At 43.7% G+C, this 21,049-nt stretch overlaps 1 protein-coding gene across 13 annotated transcripts in view; it reads right to left on the reverse strand.

The window, feature by feature from the left end:
* The window catches only part of plxna2 (plexin A2), a 565,853-nt gene that overhangs the window by 458,864 nt on the left and 85,940 nt on the right, over positions 1-21,049 (reverse strand). The window contains exon 4 of one of the 13 annotated variants that reach the window (XM_072279010.1): positions 6,362-6,503. The exons of the other annotated variants lie outside the window; for them this stretch is intronic. Coding sequence (XP_072135111.1) covers positions 6,362-6,503 — 142 coding nt within the window. The remainder of the gene's footprint in view (positions 1-6,361; positions 6,504-21,049) is intronic. 13 annotated transcript variants of the gene reach the window in all.

Raw genomic sequence — 21,049 nt, forward strand, 5'->3', positions numbered from 1 at the left:
GATAGAAGAGGGGAGTGGACCATGGGAGAAAGGGAATGAGGAGGGGCATTGGGGGAAGTAATAGCTAGGTGAGATGAGGTAAGAGGCCAGAGTGGGGAGGGAATTTTTTTACCGGAAGGAGAAATTGATACTCATGCCATCAGGTTGGAGGCTACCCGGGCGTGCTCCAGTACCCAGTGTTGCTCCTGGAGACGGACACATGGTGGCACAAGAGAAGGCCATGTCAGAACGGGAATAGGAATCACAATTAAAATACTTGGCCACCAGGAAGCTCTGCTTTAGGTGGGTGGAGCGGAGGTGCTCAACGATGTGGCCCCCAGTTTATGACAGGTCTCACCAATGTAGAGGAGATCGCATCAGGGGCACTGGACACACTAGACAACCCTAGCAGATTTGCAGGTCAAGTGTGCCTCACTTGGAAGGACTGTTTGGGGTCCTCAGTGGAGGTGAGGGAAGAGGTGGATGGGAAGGAGTAGCACTTTGGCTGCTTGCAGGGTTAAGTGCCGGGAGAGAGGTTAGTGGGGAGGGACAAATGGACGATGGAGTCACAAAGAAGTGTCACGGATGTAGGTGGGAAGGGACTGAATCAAGGGCAATCGAATGGAGTCGAGTTTTGAGGACATGAGTTCAATGGGGCAGGAGCAGGCAGAGACAATTGCGGATCTTGGGTAGGACTCAGCAGCGCTGGGTAAGGGAACTATAGTTTGGTGGCAGTGGATGGGCGTTCTCCAGAGATGATGAGGTCAGTGACAGCTTTCTGATGGTCTGAAGTGAGGTCCTCTTCGAGTGGTATGCAAAAGGAGGTGTCTGAGAGTTGCCGCCTGGCCTCAGCTGTCAGCGTGCCAGTCTACAACAGCAGGTTTGATGGTAAGGTTGGGATTGGTGCAGAGAAAGTGGGGTAAGTTTAAAGGTGTGAGGCGTGATAAATTTGAGCCAGTTGACTAGTAATTAGAGATGAAAAGATCCAGGTGAGTAGCTGTCGGTGGCCTGTGCCCCAGTAAGGGTGATGGGCTTAACCATCTAGCATGGTAACCCAGCACAAGCCATTGGCAGGGTCACCACAATGAAGGCAGCAAATCCATCACTATTGCTCTTCATCTTTCCAAAATGCAGTCTCGAGGCGTACATCAATCCCTTGAAGATTCTGGCTCAAAGTTAGACATTATTTGCCAAGACCTGCTGAACACCTGACTACTTTCAGGGTCGCATGATCAACCTAGTTCTTCTGTGACCATTAGACCATAAGATACAGGAGCAGAATTAGGCCATTTGGCCCATCAAGTCAGTTCCAACATTTCACCAAGGCTGATCCAATTCCCTCTCAGCCTCAATCTCCTGCCTTCTCCCCGTATCCTTTCATTCCCTGACTAATCAAGAACCTATTAACCTCTGTCTTAGATATACCCAATGACTTGGCCTTCACAGCCGCCTGTGGCAATGAATTTCACAGATTCACCACCCTCTGGCTAAAGAAATTCCTCCTCATCTCTGTTCTAAATGGATGCTCCTCTGTCCTGTGGTTGAGCTCTCTGGTCTTAGAGTCTCCCACCAGAGGAAACATCCAGTCCACCTCCACTTTATCAAGGTATTTTACCAATCGATAGGTTTCACTGAGATCCTCCCTCATTCTTCTGAATTTCAGTGAATACAGGCCCAGAGCCATCGAACCGATCCAGAATCTTGGCCAGGTTCACTATCACTGACATATCATGAAATTTGTTGTTTAAATATAACAGTGTTATTCATGAGTTCATTGTCCATTCAGCAATTTGATGTCAGAGGATAATAAAACATCCATATGTAGCTCAGATGCTAAGACTTTTGCACAGTACTCGAAAGTCCGCTTTTTATATCACTTCCTGTGTAGATTAATTTTGATTTGATTTGAAACACACAGTGGAAAGACATCCATCTCCATCCACTCTTTATTTGCCCTTGAAACAGCAATATCTGTCAGTCTACAGTTCTTGTTAATATTGATAGACATTTAGTAGATACAGTACTGTGTGAAAGTGTAAGGCACCCTGGCTATATATTGTACATGCACAGTACTGTAGGAGTAGAATTAAGCCATTCGACCCATTAAGTCTATTTCACTACTTGATCATGGCTGATTTATTATCCCTGTCAACCCTATTCTCCTGCCTTCTCTCTGTAACATTTGATATCCTTACTAATTAAGTATCCATTAACCTACTTTAAATACACCCAATCACTTGGGCCTCCACAGCTGTCTGTGGCAATGAATTCCACAGATTCTCACCCTCCAGCTGAAGAGATTCTCATCTCTGTTCTAAACGGACGCTCTTGTATTCTGAAGCTGTGTTCTCTGTTCCTAGACTCTCCCACTTTTGGAAACATCCTCTCCACATCCGCTCTACCTGGCCCATTGAGCCTGGACTACTATCTATCTATTTATTGTAACTATGGGACCCTGATGTTTCTGTGATCCAAAGGTACTTCAGAAGTTAAGAATGAGGAATAAAACTTGTTGCTTAAGATCATTTTATTCAGTTTTGCAAGAACAAAGAATAGAACAGGGGTCAAAGAGGAAAGAGAGGGGACAAAGGAGAAAAATCAGAAGACAGCAAACAAAGATGGCCTGGTCTTCTTATACCAGACCACTAATTCCATTGACATTTTAACAGATAACAGTTAACCAATTAAAAGCCAGATTCTAGGAATGAAACACCCACCACCGAAAGCAGAAAGTTTCCAGAAAAATCCAGAGGCAATTGCAAGTAAAAATCACTGAGCAATTCAGGTGGCACCGTAGCATGGTGGTTAGCACGACACTTTACAGTACTGGTGATCTGGGTTCAATTCCCACCTCTGCCATAAAGAGCTTGTACTTTCTCCCTGTGACCGTGTGAGTTTCCTTTGAGTGCTCTGGATTCCTCCCACTGTATAGCTCGGGTGCCTAAGACTTTTGCACAGTACTGTAGTAATTTTATGTATTGCACTGTACTGCTGCCGTAAAATAAAACAAATTTCATAACGTATGCAAGTGATGACAAACTTGATTCTGATATGGGTCTCATTTGTGGACTGAAGAGTGGGAAGGGGGCAGGGAGAGGGGAATCATGGTTAGGAAAGAGGGAAAGGAGACGATACAGAGCAGGAAGCACCAGAGAGAGTATCTGAATCAAATGACCTTGCTTGATGTCTCAGAGCTGGGTGTGTCTGCCAACCCCCACTCCTGGCACTCCTCCTCTGCCACCTGTCCCTCACCCATCCCGTGGTGCCCACCCTCGCCAATTCCAACATCCTTTGCTCCCACCAGATTTACAAATTTGCTCTCCACTCCATGTTGACAAACACGATACTGTCCAAAAGTCTTAGGCACCCGAGCTAATATTTGAGCTTAAGACCCTTGCACAGTTTTCTAGATTATGAGGACACGCAGTCCTCTTTTATTGTCATTCAGTGCATTTATCAGGCCATCCCTCAGCGTCCTTCAGTCCAGAGAAAGGAAGCCCATCCTATCTAATCTTTTCTGATAACTAATGTCCACTGGTCCATGGAAAGTTGTTGTGAACCTCCACTGTGCTGCTCTCTCCAGCACAAGCACATTCGTCTCATAGTGAGTGACTGGAATGACACACAGGACTCTCACTGTGGCCTGACCTTCATCTGATCTACCCTAACACAGGCAGCACATGGACCTCAGGTTGCAGATGGTAAACTGGACAAGCGCACAATCACTAAATCACAATCAGTCGCCAACAGTTCATTATTCTGCAGGTCACGATTATGCTGAACAGACGTGGTTAAGTCAAAGATGAGAATCAGGCCAAGCTCATCTGCACCACCAGAGATACTTAATTCAGGAACAAATGCAATCCGCTCACTCTTATTGTGTTGCTACTAGAAGCTCAGCAGGTTTCTGGGGAACATGATGTAAATAACAAGATGAAAGCCTATCACAGCACATTGTGGACGATCCCGACTGGTGACGATTAGTGAATTAGTATTTATAAAGTGGCAGTGATCCACTGCCATTAAAAGCTGGTTCAGCTCCACAGCAACCCCGTGCATAAGCTCAATCATCTCAGACGAAAACAATTAACTATTAGCTTCTTTGAAGCCTGCACGCGCAGTAATATCCCAACTCCAGTTTGAGAAAGGCTTCATAAAGAAACAAAAGAGCACCACGGAAGAAAGCTACTCTCCTCAGACTGCGGCCACAAAGACGCCTTGAGCCCGACCAGAAAATCACCTGAGACGATCAAGCTGCTTCCAGAGGGAGATGAGTGACAAACAAGAGAAAATCTGCAGATGCTGGAAATCCGAGCAACACATGCAAAATGCTGGAGGAAAATGTTTCGGCTTGAAACGTAGACTGTACTTTTTTACTCAACCCCCCCCAAGGACGCTGCCTGACCTGCTGAGTTCCTCCAGCATTTTATGTGCTAGTGAGTGTCGTTTACATGAAGACAGATAGTTTCGTCAGTTGAATGGGAGGGTCAATTGCCAAAAGCGTTTGGATTTGCTCCAGGGAAGGTCAGAAACCTGAAGAAATTTGATGACAAAGGGCAAAAAAACCGTGATCTGAATAGATACAGGACATCAGTGGATGACAGAAACTGTATTCTCTCTGTGGTATTCCTCAATATCACAGTCAGCCTGGGTCAATGAATTATCCCTAAACTCTCTCCTTCAATCAAGCCTAAAAAACAAGAGACACTTAAAAACCAAAACTAAATAAATGAATATTAAATCTTTGCAGTAACTCTGGGAATGGAGCCAAGTAATTGGCAGGATGATTGCCAAGTCTGGAATGCCTAGTGCTCAGTTGCTAACTGAATCATGCTTGTTTTTACAGGATACTTATGGCCCCATTCTTGGCCTTTGCTGAACAGAGTCTTCAGATGTTCCAGAATTAGCACATGCTCTGCTTCAGTTTAAACCCAAGGTCTAAAAACTTACTGTGGTATTGAAACGTACTAAATAAAAATTGTGTTGACCTGTTCGAGGTGGGGGGAAGATCCGAATAATCAAAGCTTTCAAGGGGGGAATACCGTTTAGTATGGAGGGGTTGAAAAAGGCTGTGGAGGGCTGTAGACTCAACCAGTTCCATGATGGCCAATAGCCTCCCCGGCATCGTGGACATCTTCAAAAGGCGATGCCTCTAAGCGGCAGCATCCATCATGATGGACTGCATCACCCAGGACATAATCTCTTCTCATTACTACCATCATGGAGGAGGTACAGGAGCCTGAAGACACACACTCAACACTTCAGGAACAGTTTCTTCTCGTTTGCCATCAGGTTTCTGAATGGACACTGAACCCATGAACATTACCTCACTACTTTTTTTGCACTCTTTCGGCACTATTTATTTATTTACAAATATATTTCTTATTGTAATTTATGCATTGCACTGTACTGCTGCTGCAAAACAACAAGTTTCATGAGGTACTGTGTGCCAGTGATAATAAACCTGATTCTGATTCTGAAAAGGAAGAGTGAGAGCGAAACCTCTCCAACAGAAGTTTGGTGCCACTGTATTCATCACTCAGATGCCTAAAGAATTTCACAGGAAATCCTGAAATACTTAACCAATGTGGCTTATAATCAGTGTGTAAATCGACAGCGAAAGGCTGTGGACTGCCCGGGTACTGACCACATATTGCTGCATATGGAATCAGCAAAATGCAAACACTGGAGGATATTCAGCCCAGAACTAGAACTTCTCCTTCAGCAAAGTGTGTGTTTTTCACTCTTCCCAAAGGGCCCTGTCACCCTAATTTTGTAAGCACTACAAGTATATTGCTCACTGCAGTGGGCAACGGAAGGAACCTCAAACTTCTACTTGACCAGTAAAAAGTCTTTGCTCCATCCCGTTCAGCTGGTGAAATATGAGCGATGTTGGGCCCAAGCCGCCCTTTTAATCAGACCCTTTTGTTGGTTCAAACTACATTTATTATCAAAGTATGTATGCAGTATACAACCCTGCGATTTATCTTCCCCACAGACACCCATGAAACAAAGAAACACCATGGATCCCGTTCAAAGAAAAATATCAGCCCCCCCCCCCACCACTGAGTAAAAAAAAAACAAATCATGTAAATGGCAACAAGAAAGAACAAGCAAAAACACAGGAAATAAAACACAAAATCGAAAGAGAGCATATTCAGTTCAGCTCAGCTTCCATTAGTCCAATTCACAAACTGCAGACCCAGAAATTTGGCACCATTCTCCGGCCGCATCGAGGAAGAGAGAAACCATTTGAATGCAGGGGTCTTCCCTTGGGAGCAGCAAGTGAGAGGGAGAGAGAGAGAGACCCTCACATGCAGACAGACGCCTTCTTCCAGCAACAGCGAGCGAGACTGGTAGACGGCGCTAAACGCCCACTCACCTTCTGTACTCTTCCTCAATGATTTAATGGGTGAGATTGGCAAGAAATGGAGTTGATCACAGGCTCGTGCTCCACCTCTGAGCTTCTTGATCTCAAGGCCACTCATCTCCCAGAACCTTCCTGGAGGCGACAAAGTGCCGGACTGCTCAATCAGCCCGAAAACACACCATTAAACAGGCTCCAAACACACTTAAAAGAAAAAGGAGTGAAACAAACGGTTTGGTTGACCAGCTGGAGTACGTCGCCTACGGTGGTGTTGTTCGCTGGTGCCCATCTTTTTTCCAGATGACCACATGGCATCTGTGTCCACACCCAGATGCTGGGTCACTGAAGAAATACCTTCTGCTCTGTGGTCAGGCTAGCGTGCAACCATACCCTGACTAATAAACATATGACAGTGGTGCAAAGGAATGTGACCCAAATGTCTGGCCAGTGTGCAGTCCCTCAGGAGACCGGCCCGTTCATGGATTAGGGCTTTGAACAGCGTGTGAACAGAGAGAGGAAGTCATGGATTGTTAAAGGACATACATGCAGTTTTCCTTAGGGAACACTTCTGAAGGGTCACTAAGAAAATGTAAACACACATTCATTGCTTTAACCTGCACTGAAAACTCCTCCCAGAGTAAAGTGTGTTTTTGTGGAGGGGGGAAGGAGTTATTCTTTTAGAGTCAGCTTGCTAAGATTTAAACGGACTTCAAGATCTGGTATAGTTTGATCTGTTCTTAAAAAATCAAAATGGACAAAGACACCATTCCATTCTAGTCCCTGTCCAATGAAGGAAGACACAATCACCAGGGCTGGATGAATGCCCACTATCAACATTAGAAGCCTTGTTTACTCTTTCACCCAACAAACAAGACCTCCTCCCCCACCCTCAGTGCAGCTTTTTAACCCACAAACTAAGTTACCCTTGGTCAGTCTAAAACGGAAACGTGATAAAAGATCTCTGACCAAAACCTGCAGTGGTGTCAGCAGCTTGGCAAGTTTAACTTTGTTTGACACATGTCAAATCAAGTCAAGGCAGGTTTATTGTCATTCAACTATATATATATATATGCATACCATCAAATGAGAGAATGTTTCCCTGAACCAGGGTGTAAAGCACTGTAGTACACATAACACACATATTACACAATAACTTAGGAAAGTAAGGATAAAATCTACAGACAAAATTACACATAAATAAGCTAAGTGAACGGCATAAATTAAATATTATGAGGTACAGAACAGATTAACCGGCAACGCTTCGAATGCAAATCGGCAGGGAGTTCAGAAGCCCAGTGACCTGGGGGAAGAAATGTTTCCCATCCTGACTGTTCCTGTTTTTATAGAAACATGAAAACATAGAAAATAGGTGCAGGAGTAGGCCATTCAGCCCTTCAAGCCTGCACCGCCATTCAGTATGATCATGGCTGATCATCCAACTCGGAACCCTGTACCTGCCTTCTCTCCATACCCCCGATCCCTTTAGCCACAAGGGCCATATCTAACTCCCTCTTAGATCTAGCCAATGAACTGGCCTCAACTGTTTCCTGTGGCAGAGAATTCCACAGATTCACCACTCTCTGTGTGAAGAAGTTTTTCCTCATCTCGGTCCTAGAAGGCTTCCCCTTTATCCTCAAGCTGTGACCCCTCGTTCTGGACTTCCCCAACATCGGGAACAATCTTCCTACATCTAGCCTATCCAATCTCTTTAGAATTTTATACGTTTCAATCAGATCCCCCCTCAATCTTCTAAATTCCAGCGAGTATAAGCCTAGTCGATCCAGTCTTTCATCATATGAAAGTCCTGCCATCCCAGGAATCAATCTGGTGAACCTTCTTTGTACTCTCTCTATGGCAAGAATGTCTTTCCTCAGATTAGGGGACCAAAACTGCACACAATACTCCAGGTGTGGTCTCACCAAGGCCTTGTACGACTGCAGTAGTACCTCCCTGCTCCTGTACACGAATCCTCTTGCTATGAATGCCAGCATACCATTCGCCTTTTTCACAGCCTGCTGTACCAGCATGCCCACTTTCAATGACTGGTGTACAATGACACCCGGGTCTCGTTGCATCTCCCCTTTTCCTAATCGGCCACCATTCAGATAATCTGTTTTCATGTTCTTGCCACCAAAATGGATAACCTCACATTTATCCACATTAAATTGTGTTGGAGTCTCCTGCCTGATGGTAGAAAGTCAAAGATGTACATGAAACCATACAGTACAGTGAAAATGCATTGTTTTCAGTCAGCAACCAATGCAGTCTAAGATGTGCTGGGGGAAGCCTGCAAGTATCACCATGCTTCCAGTAGCAACATCGCATGCCCACAACTTACTGACCCTAATCCGTACAGTACTCTGCAAAAGGCTTAGCCATGTACAGTATATATATCTGGGTAAGCTGTTTTTTATACTTTTTCCTGCTTGGGTGAATTTTGATTTCATTTGAAGCACATGGTGGAAAGATATTCATCTCCAAACTCTTTATTGCCCTTGAAGCAGCAATATCTGAGAGTCTTAAAGTTTTTGTTCATATTAGTAAACATTTAGTAGATACAGTACTGTGTAAATGTCTCAGGCACTCTAGCTATATAATGTGCCTAAGGCTTTTGCACTGTACTGTAAGTCATAGTCATAGTCATACTTTATTGATCCCAGGGGAAATTGGTTAAAGTCTATGGAATGTGGGACTTGGGGGGAAGGGTGACCTGGAGCTCCTGGAGGAAACACACATGGTCACAGGGAGAATGTACAACTTCTTCACAGGCAGAAGTGGGAATCGAACCCCGTTCTTACAGCTGGTGGTGTAAAGCTTTATGCTAACCATACACGACTGTACCAACAGTTCGTTATGATCTTAGACTCGGTGATATTTCACTCCACAGTGGAGCAACCTCACATTTGAAATGAAGCCATATGCTTTCCTTTCACCGCTGTTCCATATTTAGGGAGCTCCGTGAAACAGTCTGATCTGGAATTGCTGATGAAAGTGGAACATTAGGATATATATCACAGATGACGTGTGTCACACAGGAACCAGTGTCAAGGGCCAATCTCAAAGAATATCAGGGGTGTGAAAGACAAGACCATAGAAGGTTAGACCTTGGAGTATTTTATACAGTTCCGGTCACCACAAGGATGTGGTCACAATAGGGAGAATGCAGAAGGTTGCCCTGAATGGAGGCGGAAGTCATAAGGGGAGATTGGACAGGATGAGTTTGTTCTCACTTGAACTGAGGTAGCTGAGGGGTGACCTTAGAGTCATACAACATGGCAACAGGCCTTCAGTCTACTAGTCTACCCAAATTAGTCCCATTTGCCTGCATGGAGTTCTGGATAGGTTTGTCTCAATGAGGCAGGGAAAGGATGGTAGGGTGAGGGAACTATGTCTGAGAAGGGATATGGAACAATATCTAGAGGAAGAAAGAAGCTTACTTACAGTTTAGAAAGCAAGGATCAGACAGGGCTGTAGAGAATTACAAGGTAGCCACAAAGAATCATAAGAATAGACTTAAGAAAGCTAGAAGGGTGCATGAGAAAGCCTTGGCGAGTAGGATTAAGGGAAACCCCAAGGCACTTGTGTGAAGAGGATGACTAGAGGGAAGGCAGAACCAATCGGGCATAGATGATGTAACATGGACAGAATAAAGTATTGTCCAGGCTCTTCTATGTTTTGCATTTGGACTTTGGACTATAGACACTTTCCTTTCAGTCTTGTAGTTTTTATATTCTGAGTTATTTTTGCACAATCTTCAAGTTTTTTTGTGAGTGGGAAGAGGGATTTGGGGATCAATGCGTCTGATTCATTTTATTTGATTTTTTTTTATGCAGAAGGAGGGATTTGGATGTGCCTGACCCATTTTGCTTGGGTTTTTTGTGCAGGAGATGGGGTTTGAGGGTTGATGTGTCTGATCAGTTTTGTTTGTTTCTTTTCATGCAGGAGGAAGGATTTGGGGGGCTCGATGTGCCTGATCCGCTTTGTTTGGGTTTTTTTTTTGTGCAGGAGGTTGGGTTTGGGGTCAATGTGTCTGATCCATTTTGTTTGTTTTTTTTTGCGGGGAGGTGGGATTTTGGGGTTGACGATCGTGCTACCTTTCTTTTTTGGTTTCATGGCGAGCTGGAGAATTGAAGAATATCAGAGCTGTATACTTTGATAATAAATGAAGAAGGTCGCGGCGCGATGCAGTGCGTGCGGCCTCTCCGGTGAAATGATATTGTATTTGTTAAATGGGGGCGTGCACAATCCTGATTTGATGGAGATGGACGTGAGGAGCATGGAGGAACATCTGGAGAAACTTCTAAAATGCCCGGTTTGCTGGCGCTGCTACTGTACGGTTGAGAATCTCCAGAGGAGAAGGCCCCAAATCCTTGTCTTTGCCTGTTGTTGCTGGCGGCCGGGGCTGGGGTCGAAGCGCTCGGCAGAGATGGTGCTCGGCGCTCGGTGTCGGAGGGCTGGTCGGAGGCTCGAAGTTTTCGGACGGACTGAGAGTCGGACTGTGGTCGGGTGCTTCCAGGATGCTGCATCGGCAAGTTTGCGGTGCTGGAAGCTTATGGTAGGGAGAGTTTTCTTCCTTCTCCCACCTGCGTGAGATGTTGGGACTTTCGAGAGACTTTAAGACTTTTTTTTACCGCGCCCATGGTCTGTTCTTTATCAAATTACGGTATTGTTTTGCACTGTTAGAACTATGTGTTATAATTATGAGGTTTTTGTCAGTTTTTCAGTCTTGGTCTGTCTTGTGTTTCTGTGATATCACACTAGAGGAACATTGTATCATTTCTTAATGCATGTATTACTAAATGACAACAAAATCGAACTGCGTGTCCTCATAATCTAAAAAAAAACCTTTGAACCTTTGAAGTTACAGGGCGGATTATAACTCGCATACTGACATATTGAACTCTTAAAACCTGGTTAGCTCATTTACTACTGAACAGTCATTCAATAAAGTTACATCTTCATAGATTTATTCTCAAGCTGGCATTCATATCTTACAGATTTTTGTTTGAAAATTGTTTTGACATTCTGTAAAAGGAACAGACCATGAAATGGTGGAACCACAGAAAGACGAGATAAGGACCTTAAGAGGGTTTTATGGAAAGCAACAATCTGTGCTTCCATTAACTAAGAAAGAAGAAAGAGAAAAATGAGGTTTTTTGACGTGAAAATGATAGCTGACAACTTTCACTGGGGTAGATAACTGTCCAATTTAGTTTGAAACATAGACACAAAAGAGCTGTGCACAAATTGTCTGCTGTCCAACGTTGGGCATTTCAGTGCTGAACTGTTCGAACAATCTGTGACAGTCAGATGATAAGAATGTTTCAAGCCCACAATTCAATTAGTCACACTGGCCTCTGCACAGCTTGACCAGCAAGACACACAAGGTGGCAGTCAACTGAGGAGAGGTGTCAGAAACTCAGACTGCGGCTGAATTTACAAAAAAATTGAAACGCCTATTTACATGTATTCATGGAACTGATTTTTGTTAAATAGTGAAAATTTCTAAATATCCTTGTGATGGATTTGCCTCACTATCAATTTGCTTCAAGTGATGGTTGGAATGGAAAGGCTGAAAGATAAGAACGTAAGAAGTAGGAGCAGCAGGCGACTATCTGGCCCATTGAGCCTGTTCTATCATTCAGCAAGATCATGGCTGATCTGGCCATGGATTCAGCTCCACCTACCTGCTTTTTCCCCACGATCCTTAATTTCCGCTACGCAAAAATCTATCTAAATGTGACTTAAATATATTAAACGAGGTAGCCTCCACTGCTTCCCTGGACGGGAAATTCCACAGATTCATATCTCTCTAGAAAAAGCAAATCCACCTCATCTCTGTCCTAAATCTATTCCCTCAAATCTTGAGGCAATGCCCCCAGTTCTATTCTAGCCTACCAACCTCTCTGTCTCCGTCTTATCTATCCCTTTCATAATTTCTTTCTTAGGAGTCTGCAGAAATTTGCATTACTTCAATAACTTTGATAAATTTCTATAGATGTGTAATGGAGAGTGTATGACTGGCTGCATTACGGCCTGCTATGGGAACACCAATGCCATTGAACGAAAAATCCTATAAAAGGTAGAGGATTTGGCCCAGTACATCACAGGCAAAATGCTCCCAACTATTCAGCACATCTACATGAAATGCTGTCTTAGGAAAGCAGCAACCCCACCATCAGAAATCCCCACAACCAAGGCCATGCTCTCTTCTCACTGCTGCCAACAGGTAGATGGTACAAGAGCCTCAGAACTCACACCACCAGTTTCAGGAACAGTTACTACCCCTCAACCATCAGGCTCTTGAACAGAAGGGGGTAACTACACTCACTTGCCCATCCGTTGAGATGTTCCTGCATCCAATGATCTCACTTTAAAGACTCTTTATATTCCATCTCATGTTCTCATTATTTATTTATATTTGTATTTCCACAGTTTGTTGTCTTCTTCATTGTGGTTGATCTTCATCATTCCTGCTATAGTTACTATTCTATAGATATGCTGAGTATGCCCGCAGGAAAATGAATCTCAGGGTTGTATATGGTGACATATATGTACTCTGAAAATAACATTTACTTTGAACTTTGATTTTATATGTTTTGCTGATCCCTTTCCACCAGGCTTCTGAACTCCAGTGAGTACAGTCCCAGATGACTCAGTCACTCCTCAGGCTGACCCCTCATCTCCAGCATCAACATGGTGAACTTCATCTGCACCGCCTCCAAAGCCTGGAAATCTTTCCTCAAGAAAGGAGAGCAGAACTGAACTGCTCCAGGTGCGGCCTCACCATTACCCTGCAGTGTTGCGGATTAACTTTGCTGCTCTTAAATTCAATCCCTCTAACGATGAACACCAACATTCTATATGATGTCTTAATTACCTATTGCACATGCAAACCAATATTTTGCAGCTCATGCACAAGCACTCCCAAGTCCCTCTCCAACAGCATGCTGCAGTCTTTCACTATTTAAATAATCCAATCTTTTACTTTTCTTACAAAGTGGAGGACCTTGTATTTACCAACGTTATACTCTGTCTGCCAGTTCCATGTCCATTCATCTGGAGCCATAGAGTCAAAAAGCTCCACAGCACAGAAACAGACCCTTTGGCCCATCAACCTGTTAAAACTTTCCCTACAACTTAGGTCCTCAAGTCCCAGCAACATCCTTGTAAATTTCCCCTGTACTCTTTCAATCTTCTTTACATCTTTCCTGTAAGTAAGTGACCAAAACTGCACACAATACTTCAAATTAAGCTTCAGCAACATTTTATACAACTTCAGTGTAACATCCCATCCCCTGTACTCAGTACATTGATTTCTGAAGGGCGAAGTGCCAGAAGTTTCCTTTACAACCTTATCCATCTTTGACGCCACTTTCAAAATCATGGATCTATATTCCTAGATCCCTCTGTTTTACTGCACTCTCCAGTGCTCTACCTACCAGCATGCAAGATTATCCTGGTTTGTCCTCCCAAAGTGCAACCCCTCAGTCTTGCCTGCATTAAATTCCAGCTGCTATTTTTCAGTCCATTTTTCCAGCTGGTCCCAATTCCACTGCAAGCTTTGATAGTATTCTTCGCTGTCCACCACACTCCCAGTCTTGGTGTCATCCGCAATTTTGTTGATCCAGTTTACCACATTATCATCCAGGTCATTCATATAGAATTGAATTGACTTTATTTCTTACACCCTTCACATGCATGAGGAGTAACAATCTTTATGTTATGTCTTGTTACATTTACGTTACATTACAATGACAAACAACAATGGACCCAGCACCGATACCTGCGGCAATCCACTAGTCAGATAGGCAACCATCTACAACTACTGTTGGGCTTCTTCTGCAATATCTAATTCAATTTGTTACCTCTTTTTCAATGCCAAGCATTGAACCTTTTTCACCCCTCCCATGTGGGGCCTTGTCAAAGGCCTTGCTAAGGTCACATAGACAACTGCACTACCTTGTCTCCATCAACTTTCCTGGCAACTTCCTCAAAAAACTCTTAAAGACTGATTAGACATGACCTACCCATGTATTAATTAAGGAAATTTTTTCTGAACACATTTGACAAACTCTTTCCCATCCATCCCTCTGACAGTATGGGAGTCCCAGTCAATGTGTGGAAAGTTAAAATCGCCTACTATCACAACCTTATGTTTTTTGTAGCAGTCAGCAACCCCTCCTACAAATTTGCTCCTCTAAATCCTGCGGAATGTTGAGTGGTCTATAATATAATCCCATTAATGTGGTCATACCTTTCTTATTCGTCAGTTCTGCACATAAAGCCCCAATAGGCGAGTTCTCTTGTCTATCCTAACTGAGTATTAGTGTGACATTTTCCCTTACTGATAATGCCACCCCTCTTCCTTTAATCCCAACCACTCTATCATGTCTAAAACAAAGGAATTCTGGAACACTGAGCTTCCAGCCTTCCCCTCCTGCAACCAAGTCTCACTAATGGCTACAGTGTCATAACTCCACGTGCTGATCGATGACCTGAGTTCATCAGCCTTTCCACAACATTACTTCAATGGAATATATGCAGCACAGTACATTAATCCCACCGATTTTGCATGCAGGCTTAACAACAATATTCTCATCAACCATTCCACACGCTGTCCTGGTGTTCTGATTCCCATCCCCCTCTAGTTCTAGCTTAGTTCCTCTAGTTTAAACCCCACCACTGTGCAGCACTAACAAACCTTCCTGCTAGGATATTAGTCCCCCTGTAGTTCAACTGCAAAGTGCCCCAACTTCCCTGGAAGAGAGCCTAATAATCCAAAAATCTGAAGTTCTCCCTCTTACGATGTTCAAAGTTCAAAATAAGTTTTATTATCAGAGTACATACATGTCACCACATACAACCCTGGGATTCTTTTTCTGCAGGCATACTCGGCAAATCTATAGAACAGTAACTGTAAACAGGATCAACAGACAACAAACTGTACAAATACAAATATAAATAAATAGCAATAAGTAACAAGAGCGTGAAATAACAAGATAAAAGAGTCCTTAACTGAGTGTAGTTATCCCCTTTTGTTTGAGAACCTCTACTAATCTCCGGGATAGAGGATTCCAACGAATTCTCTCCGACAGAATAAAACCACCTTGACCTCAGTTGGACACATCATCCTGTTGGTTTGAAACTGTGACCCAATCACTCTCAGTTCCTCAGCTGACAAAAAGCATCTCTTCCTTAGTGACACAGTCAGGCCCCATCAAACTGTGTCTGTTTCAGTGAAGTAATCTCTCATTCTTTCTATAAAAATATTTTCCAACAAAATGAAGAGGCTTTCCTGTGTTCTTTGGCTAATGTTTAGGTGGCTTTTTTTTTGTGGCTGAGTTCTGCTAAAATTGGTTGCTTTATTTCCCAAAGTAACAGTGAATCACAGGAAGCTCTCTGTACATGAACCACTTTGAGAGGTCCCAGGCGTACAGTGTCTAATGAGATAAAGACATCAACTAGCAGAGAGAACACAGATTTGTCGAACATTTCCACCCTCTCCTCCGTAGACTCAAAATTCGAAGTATATATTTGTCATCATATACAGCCCTGAGAATCTATAGAATAAGTAACAAGTACAGAATCAATGAATGACTGACAAATGAGGGCTTTCAATCCGAGTGCAGAAGACAACTAACTGAGAAATGCAAAAAGAAACAATAATATAAATAAATAAGCAATAAATATCGAGGACATGAGATGAGGAGACCTTGAAAGTGAGTGCATAGGTTACGGGAACAGCTCAGTGATGGGGAGAGCAAAATTAAGTGAAGTTATAAACAAGGGAAAATCTTCAGATGCTGGAAAAATCAAAGTAACACATGCAAAATGCTGGAGGAACTCAGCAGGCCAGACAGATCTATGGAAAAGAGTAAACATCGGATGTTTTGGGCCGAGATCCTCTTTCAGGACTGAGTGAAGTTATCCCCCTCGGTTCAAGAGCCTGTTGGCTGACAGATAGTAACTTTTCCTAAATCTGGTGGTGGTGAGACCTAAAGCTCCTGTACCACCTTCTTAAACACAAAATAATCTGCAGATGCTGTGATCAAAGCAACACTTTCAATACACTGGATGAACTCAGCAGGTCAGGCAGCATCAGTTAGAAACGATGAGTTGACTTTTCGGGCCAGAACCCTTCGTCAGGACTGAAGAATGAAAGATGGGGAAGGATTTGAAGAATGCTTGTAGCTTCAGTTGAAAAACCAGTAATTTGAAAGACAAAGGGGTGGGGGAGGGGAAGCATTGACATCATAGCCCTGAAAACAATGGGTGGTAGAAGAAGGAGGCGGAACCCTGAGGGAGCTGGGGGAGGGAGTAGAGTGAAATAGGGATAGAGGAAGGGAGGGGGAAGGAATTACCGGAAGTTGGAGAATTCTATGTTCATACCAAGGGGCTGGAGACTACCTAGACGGTATATGAGGTGTTGCTCCTCCAACCTGAGTTTAGCCTCACCATGCTGTTTTCCTGAGACAGCGTATCATGTAGATGTGCTCACTGGCTGGGAGGGCATTACCCATGATGGACTGAGTCATATCTACTACATTTATAGGATTTTCATTTCAAGGGCATTGGTGTTCTCAGACCAAACTATGATGCAGTCATTCAATACACTCTCCATTACACATCAATAGAAGTCTGTCAAAGTTCTGCCTATAATTGCTGTCTTTGTAAAGCAGCCAACATAATCAAAGACCATACCCAGCCTGGACTTTATCTCTTTCTCTCCCTCCCACAGGGCAGAAGATATAAAAGCACAAACAACCATGCTCAGGAGCAGCTTCTACCCCACCCTTATAAGGCCTTATTGGAACTGGAATTGGTACTTTATTGACATATTTACTATGATATAGTTGAGTGGCGGGGTGGAGGTACATCTCTACCAAAGGAGGTGTAAGGTGCTCCTTCCCTCCACTAGCCTGCGGGTCACCCTTGGGAAAGGTGTAGCACCTGCTTAGCCCCCGATCAGGGTCATGTGAAGCCATGGGAGCGGGTGGTGGATGGTCATATGAGCAGCTGGTGCATATCACAATCCTGGTTATGCGACCACTGAGGCCAAGCAGACAATCTCTGAAGAGTATTGATAATGTCTGGGGTCACCCGTCTTGTAAAGACACTGCCCAGAAGAACAAAATGACAAACTACTTCTACAGAAAGACCATGATCGCCCATGTCATACAACACAGCACATAATCAACGAACGAATGAGCCAGGTACAGTGAAAAGTTTGTCTTGTGTACTGTTCATACAGATCAAATCATCAGACAGTACTTTGAGGTAGAACAAGGTAAAACAGTAACAATGCTGAATAAACTGTTACAACTATTGAGAAAGTGCAGTGTAAGTAAAAAATAAAGTGCAAGATCGCAACAAGTTAGATTGTGAAGTCAAGAGTCCATTTTCTCGTCTTACTCAATAGGCTTTTAACAGCAGCGTAGAAGCTGTTCTTGAGCCTGGTAGTACGTGCTTTCAGGTCTTTGCATCTTCTGCCCAATGGGAGAAGGAAGAAAAGAGAACGTTTGGGGTGGTGGGGTCTATGATTATCCTGGCTGCTTAACTGAGGCAGCGAGCAGCAAAGAGAGACCATGGGGGGGAAGGCTGGCTCCTGAGATGTGCTGAGTTATGTTCACAACTCCCTGTAATTTCTTTTGGCAGTTACCAAACCAATCTGTGATGCACTTCTATAAATACAAATGATCTTCTGCAGCTACAGGAAATCCAGAGTAACACACACAAAATGCTGGAGGAGCTCAGCAGGTCAGGCAGCGTCTATGGAGAGAAATAAACAGTCGACGTTTTGGGCCAGAAAGATACAGTATTGAAGGTGGCAAGCTGCCACCCTGAAGGACAATTAGGGGATAGGTGATAAATGCCGGCCTTGCCAATAATGTCCACGCACCATAAAATTAACAATATAGTATTGCAGTGCAAGACATTTACAAGTTGTAAACGTGATTGATAGATGGAAAGATTACCTGGAAGGACAAAGTTCCATTACAAAGGAAAAGATTAGCACTTTAAACAACTCCAACTCGCATTTTAACTCATCTCCATATTGGTAAGGTTTCTTGACACACATTATTCTAACTGTGCAGAATCGTTCTCATTACCGAATGAAGAAACACTGATAAGGAGAAACTGCGTGCAGAGGGAACAACATTTCACTGGACCGATGCACGGCCACGGAGGACAGCCCAAATGCTCCTGTCACTATGTCCTAACACTGGAGAGACTGAATCCCACCACCCCTCCCCCCGAACACTTCCACTCCGTTACTCACGTTGCTCCGTATCACATGTTCCCACTCTCACAAACCTTTTCAACAAACTTCACATGAAGTGCACATCATACAGAAGCTGGAGATGTCATCCTTGCCAGGTGAAGAAACTGGTGTTGACAGGAACGCGTGTAACCAGCAGGTGGAAAGAGGAGGGGGAGGTGTTGAAAGTCGAAGCAATCAGCACCTCAAAGCAATGTTGGTCACCTTCATCTCATTGTCAGTACTTTCTAAATAACTGCGAAGCTCTTTTGATCTTGTTGACAAGTTTGTGCAAAATGAAGATTATTCACCCATTTTACTCATCACCACTACCATCCTCATCAGGAACGAGTACTGAAGAAGGGTCTCAGCCAAAAACATTGATGGTTTATTCCTCTCCATAGACGCTGCCTGACCTGCTGAGCTCCTCCAGCATTTTGAGTGCGCTATGCAGATTACTTGTTACTCCAGATTTCGGCATCTGCAGTCTTGTACTCCATCACCAGCCACCCCTGTCCAGGACATCCTCAGGCAAGTGTGCTGGCCCAACCACCTTCAGCTGTTTCATCAATGAACTTTCATTCTTCATAAACCAGAAGAGGGGCTGTATCACTGTGGCAGCAAAACATTGATCCAAAATCAAAACTAGGCAATTGTCGCCAGCCTGCGATCCCAAATGGAGCTGTTATACTTGGATGACCTGCCCACAGCTCCACTGATTGCTCCAAAGGCTCGAGTTCCTTCCTTTGATCTTGCATTAGCAATGACCAAACATACAATTAAGCATTATTCAGTGGTCAGCAAAGATGTGGCCTCCGTGGTCTCAAGCTACACACTGCCCCGAAATAAGCATGAATACGTAACTTACTCCTTTTGCTTTTACCACACCCCCACTGGTGTGACTAGTTACCATCATCCATATAATAAATGCCAAACACAGAATACATATCTCCGACAATGTCAATGATTGCACAATGTTCAACCCAGTTCACAATTGCTCAGGAAACAACACCGTCCATGCACTCCAAGACCTAAACATTTCAATATGAGCTGATATTGGGAAAGTAACAAAGGCATCTAAAGATGTGACAGCAACCAAGATACAACTCTATCCTGGAGTCAAAAGACCAAAAGCAAAATAGATCCAACATGCAAGTATATATAAACAGGAGTTCGTTGGGGCCAGATACTCTGCAGCAAAATGATTCACTTCTAACACTGCATCCTTTGTCATCTACAAAGCTCACATCAAAATGCGATATCATGTTCTCCGCTTGCCTGAACATAAAGCTTCAATGATCCAGGATGAAGCTGCCTCAAACCTCCATTCCTTCCACCACCGGCATCCAGCACTGACCGTGCATCTTACGTACAAAATGCACTGCAATCACTCACCCAAGCAACTCCAGCAGCATCTCCCAAATGACCTTTGTAACTGAGGACAAGGGTGGCACCTCCTACAGAATCCCATCCAAATGTCACTCCACCCGGACACAAATACATTGCTGTACTCCATCGTCAACTGTGACTGTGATGTCCTCTAGATTCATTCGTCCGCTTTCAGCCCGCTACCATCGAAATCTTTCAACTCAGCAACAGCACCGTGGAAGCTTCCGACTTTACCCAGAAGGATGCAGTGATTCAAGTTGCACCACATCAAGGACAGTTCGGGGATAGGCGATAAATGCCTGCCTTGCCAATAATGTCCACACACCTTGAAGTGAACAAGTATGATCACACTACAATGAGATTTTGCAGTGCTAGATCACTTAACATTTGCAAATATGATTGATAGATGAAATAAGAAATAATTATCTGGAAGGACAGAGTTCTTAGTACAAAGGAAGAGGTCAGCACTTTAAACAATACAAAGTATTATTCAACATACTTCAGTTGATCTCGATATTGGTGAGCTTTACCTGACACATTTAATCCTAACCACACAGAATCCATTCTCATTATCCGAATGAAGAAACACTAACAAGGAGAAGGCTATGTGCTGAGGGAACAAATCTCATTGGACCCAAGCACAACCACAGTGGACATTTCAACTGCTCCTGCCTCTCTGTCCTGAATCAATCACAGTTCTGCACCCTCCCAGAAACTGTGAAGAAATTCCAAACCAAATCCCACTGCCCCCCCCAGTATGTTCTATCTCCATTGCTCACACCACTCTGTATTAAAATATTCACATGCTCCTGGTCTCACATTATTGTGCAGTTTTAACAAACATCACATGAAGTGCACATCTTACAGAAGCTGGAGATGTCATCCTTACTGGGTGAACCAGATGGTGTTCACAGGAACGTGAGTAACCAGGAAGTGGAAAGAGGAGGAGGAGGTGTTGAAAGTCGAAGTAATTAGCAGCTCAAAGTAAGGTTGTTCACCAACTCAATGTCAGCACCTTCTAAATCACTCCAGTGCTCCTTTCATTTTGTTTA

The sequence above is a fragment of the Mobula birostris genome, chromosome 14 (genome assembly GCF_030028105.1).
Source record: "Mobula birostris isolate sMobBir1 chromosome 14, sMobBir1.hap1, whole genome shotgun sequence".
NCBI classification, from domain to species: Eukaryota; Metazoa; Chordata; class Chondrichthyes; order Myliobatiformes; family Myliobatidae; genus Mobula; species Mobula birostris.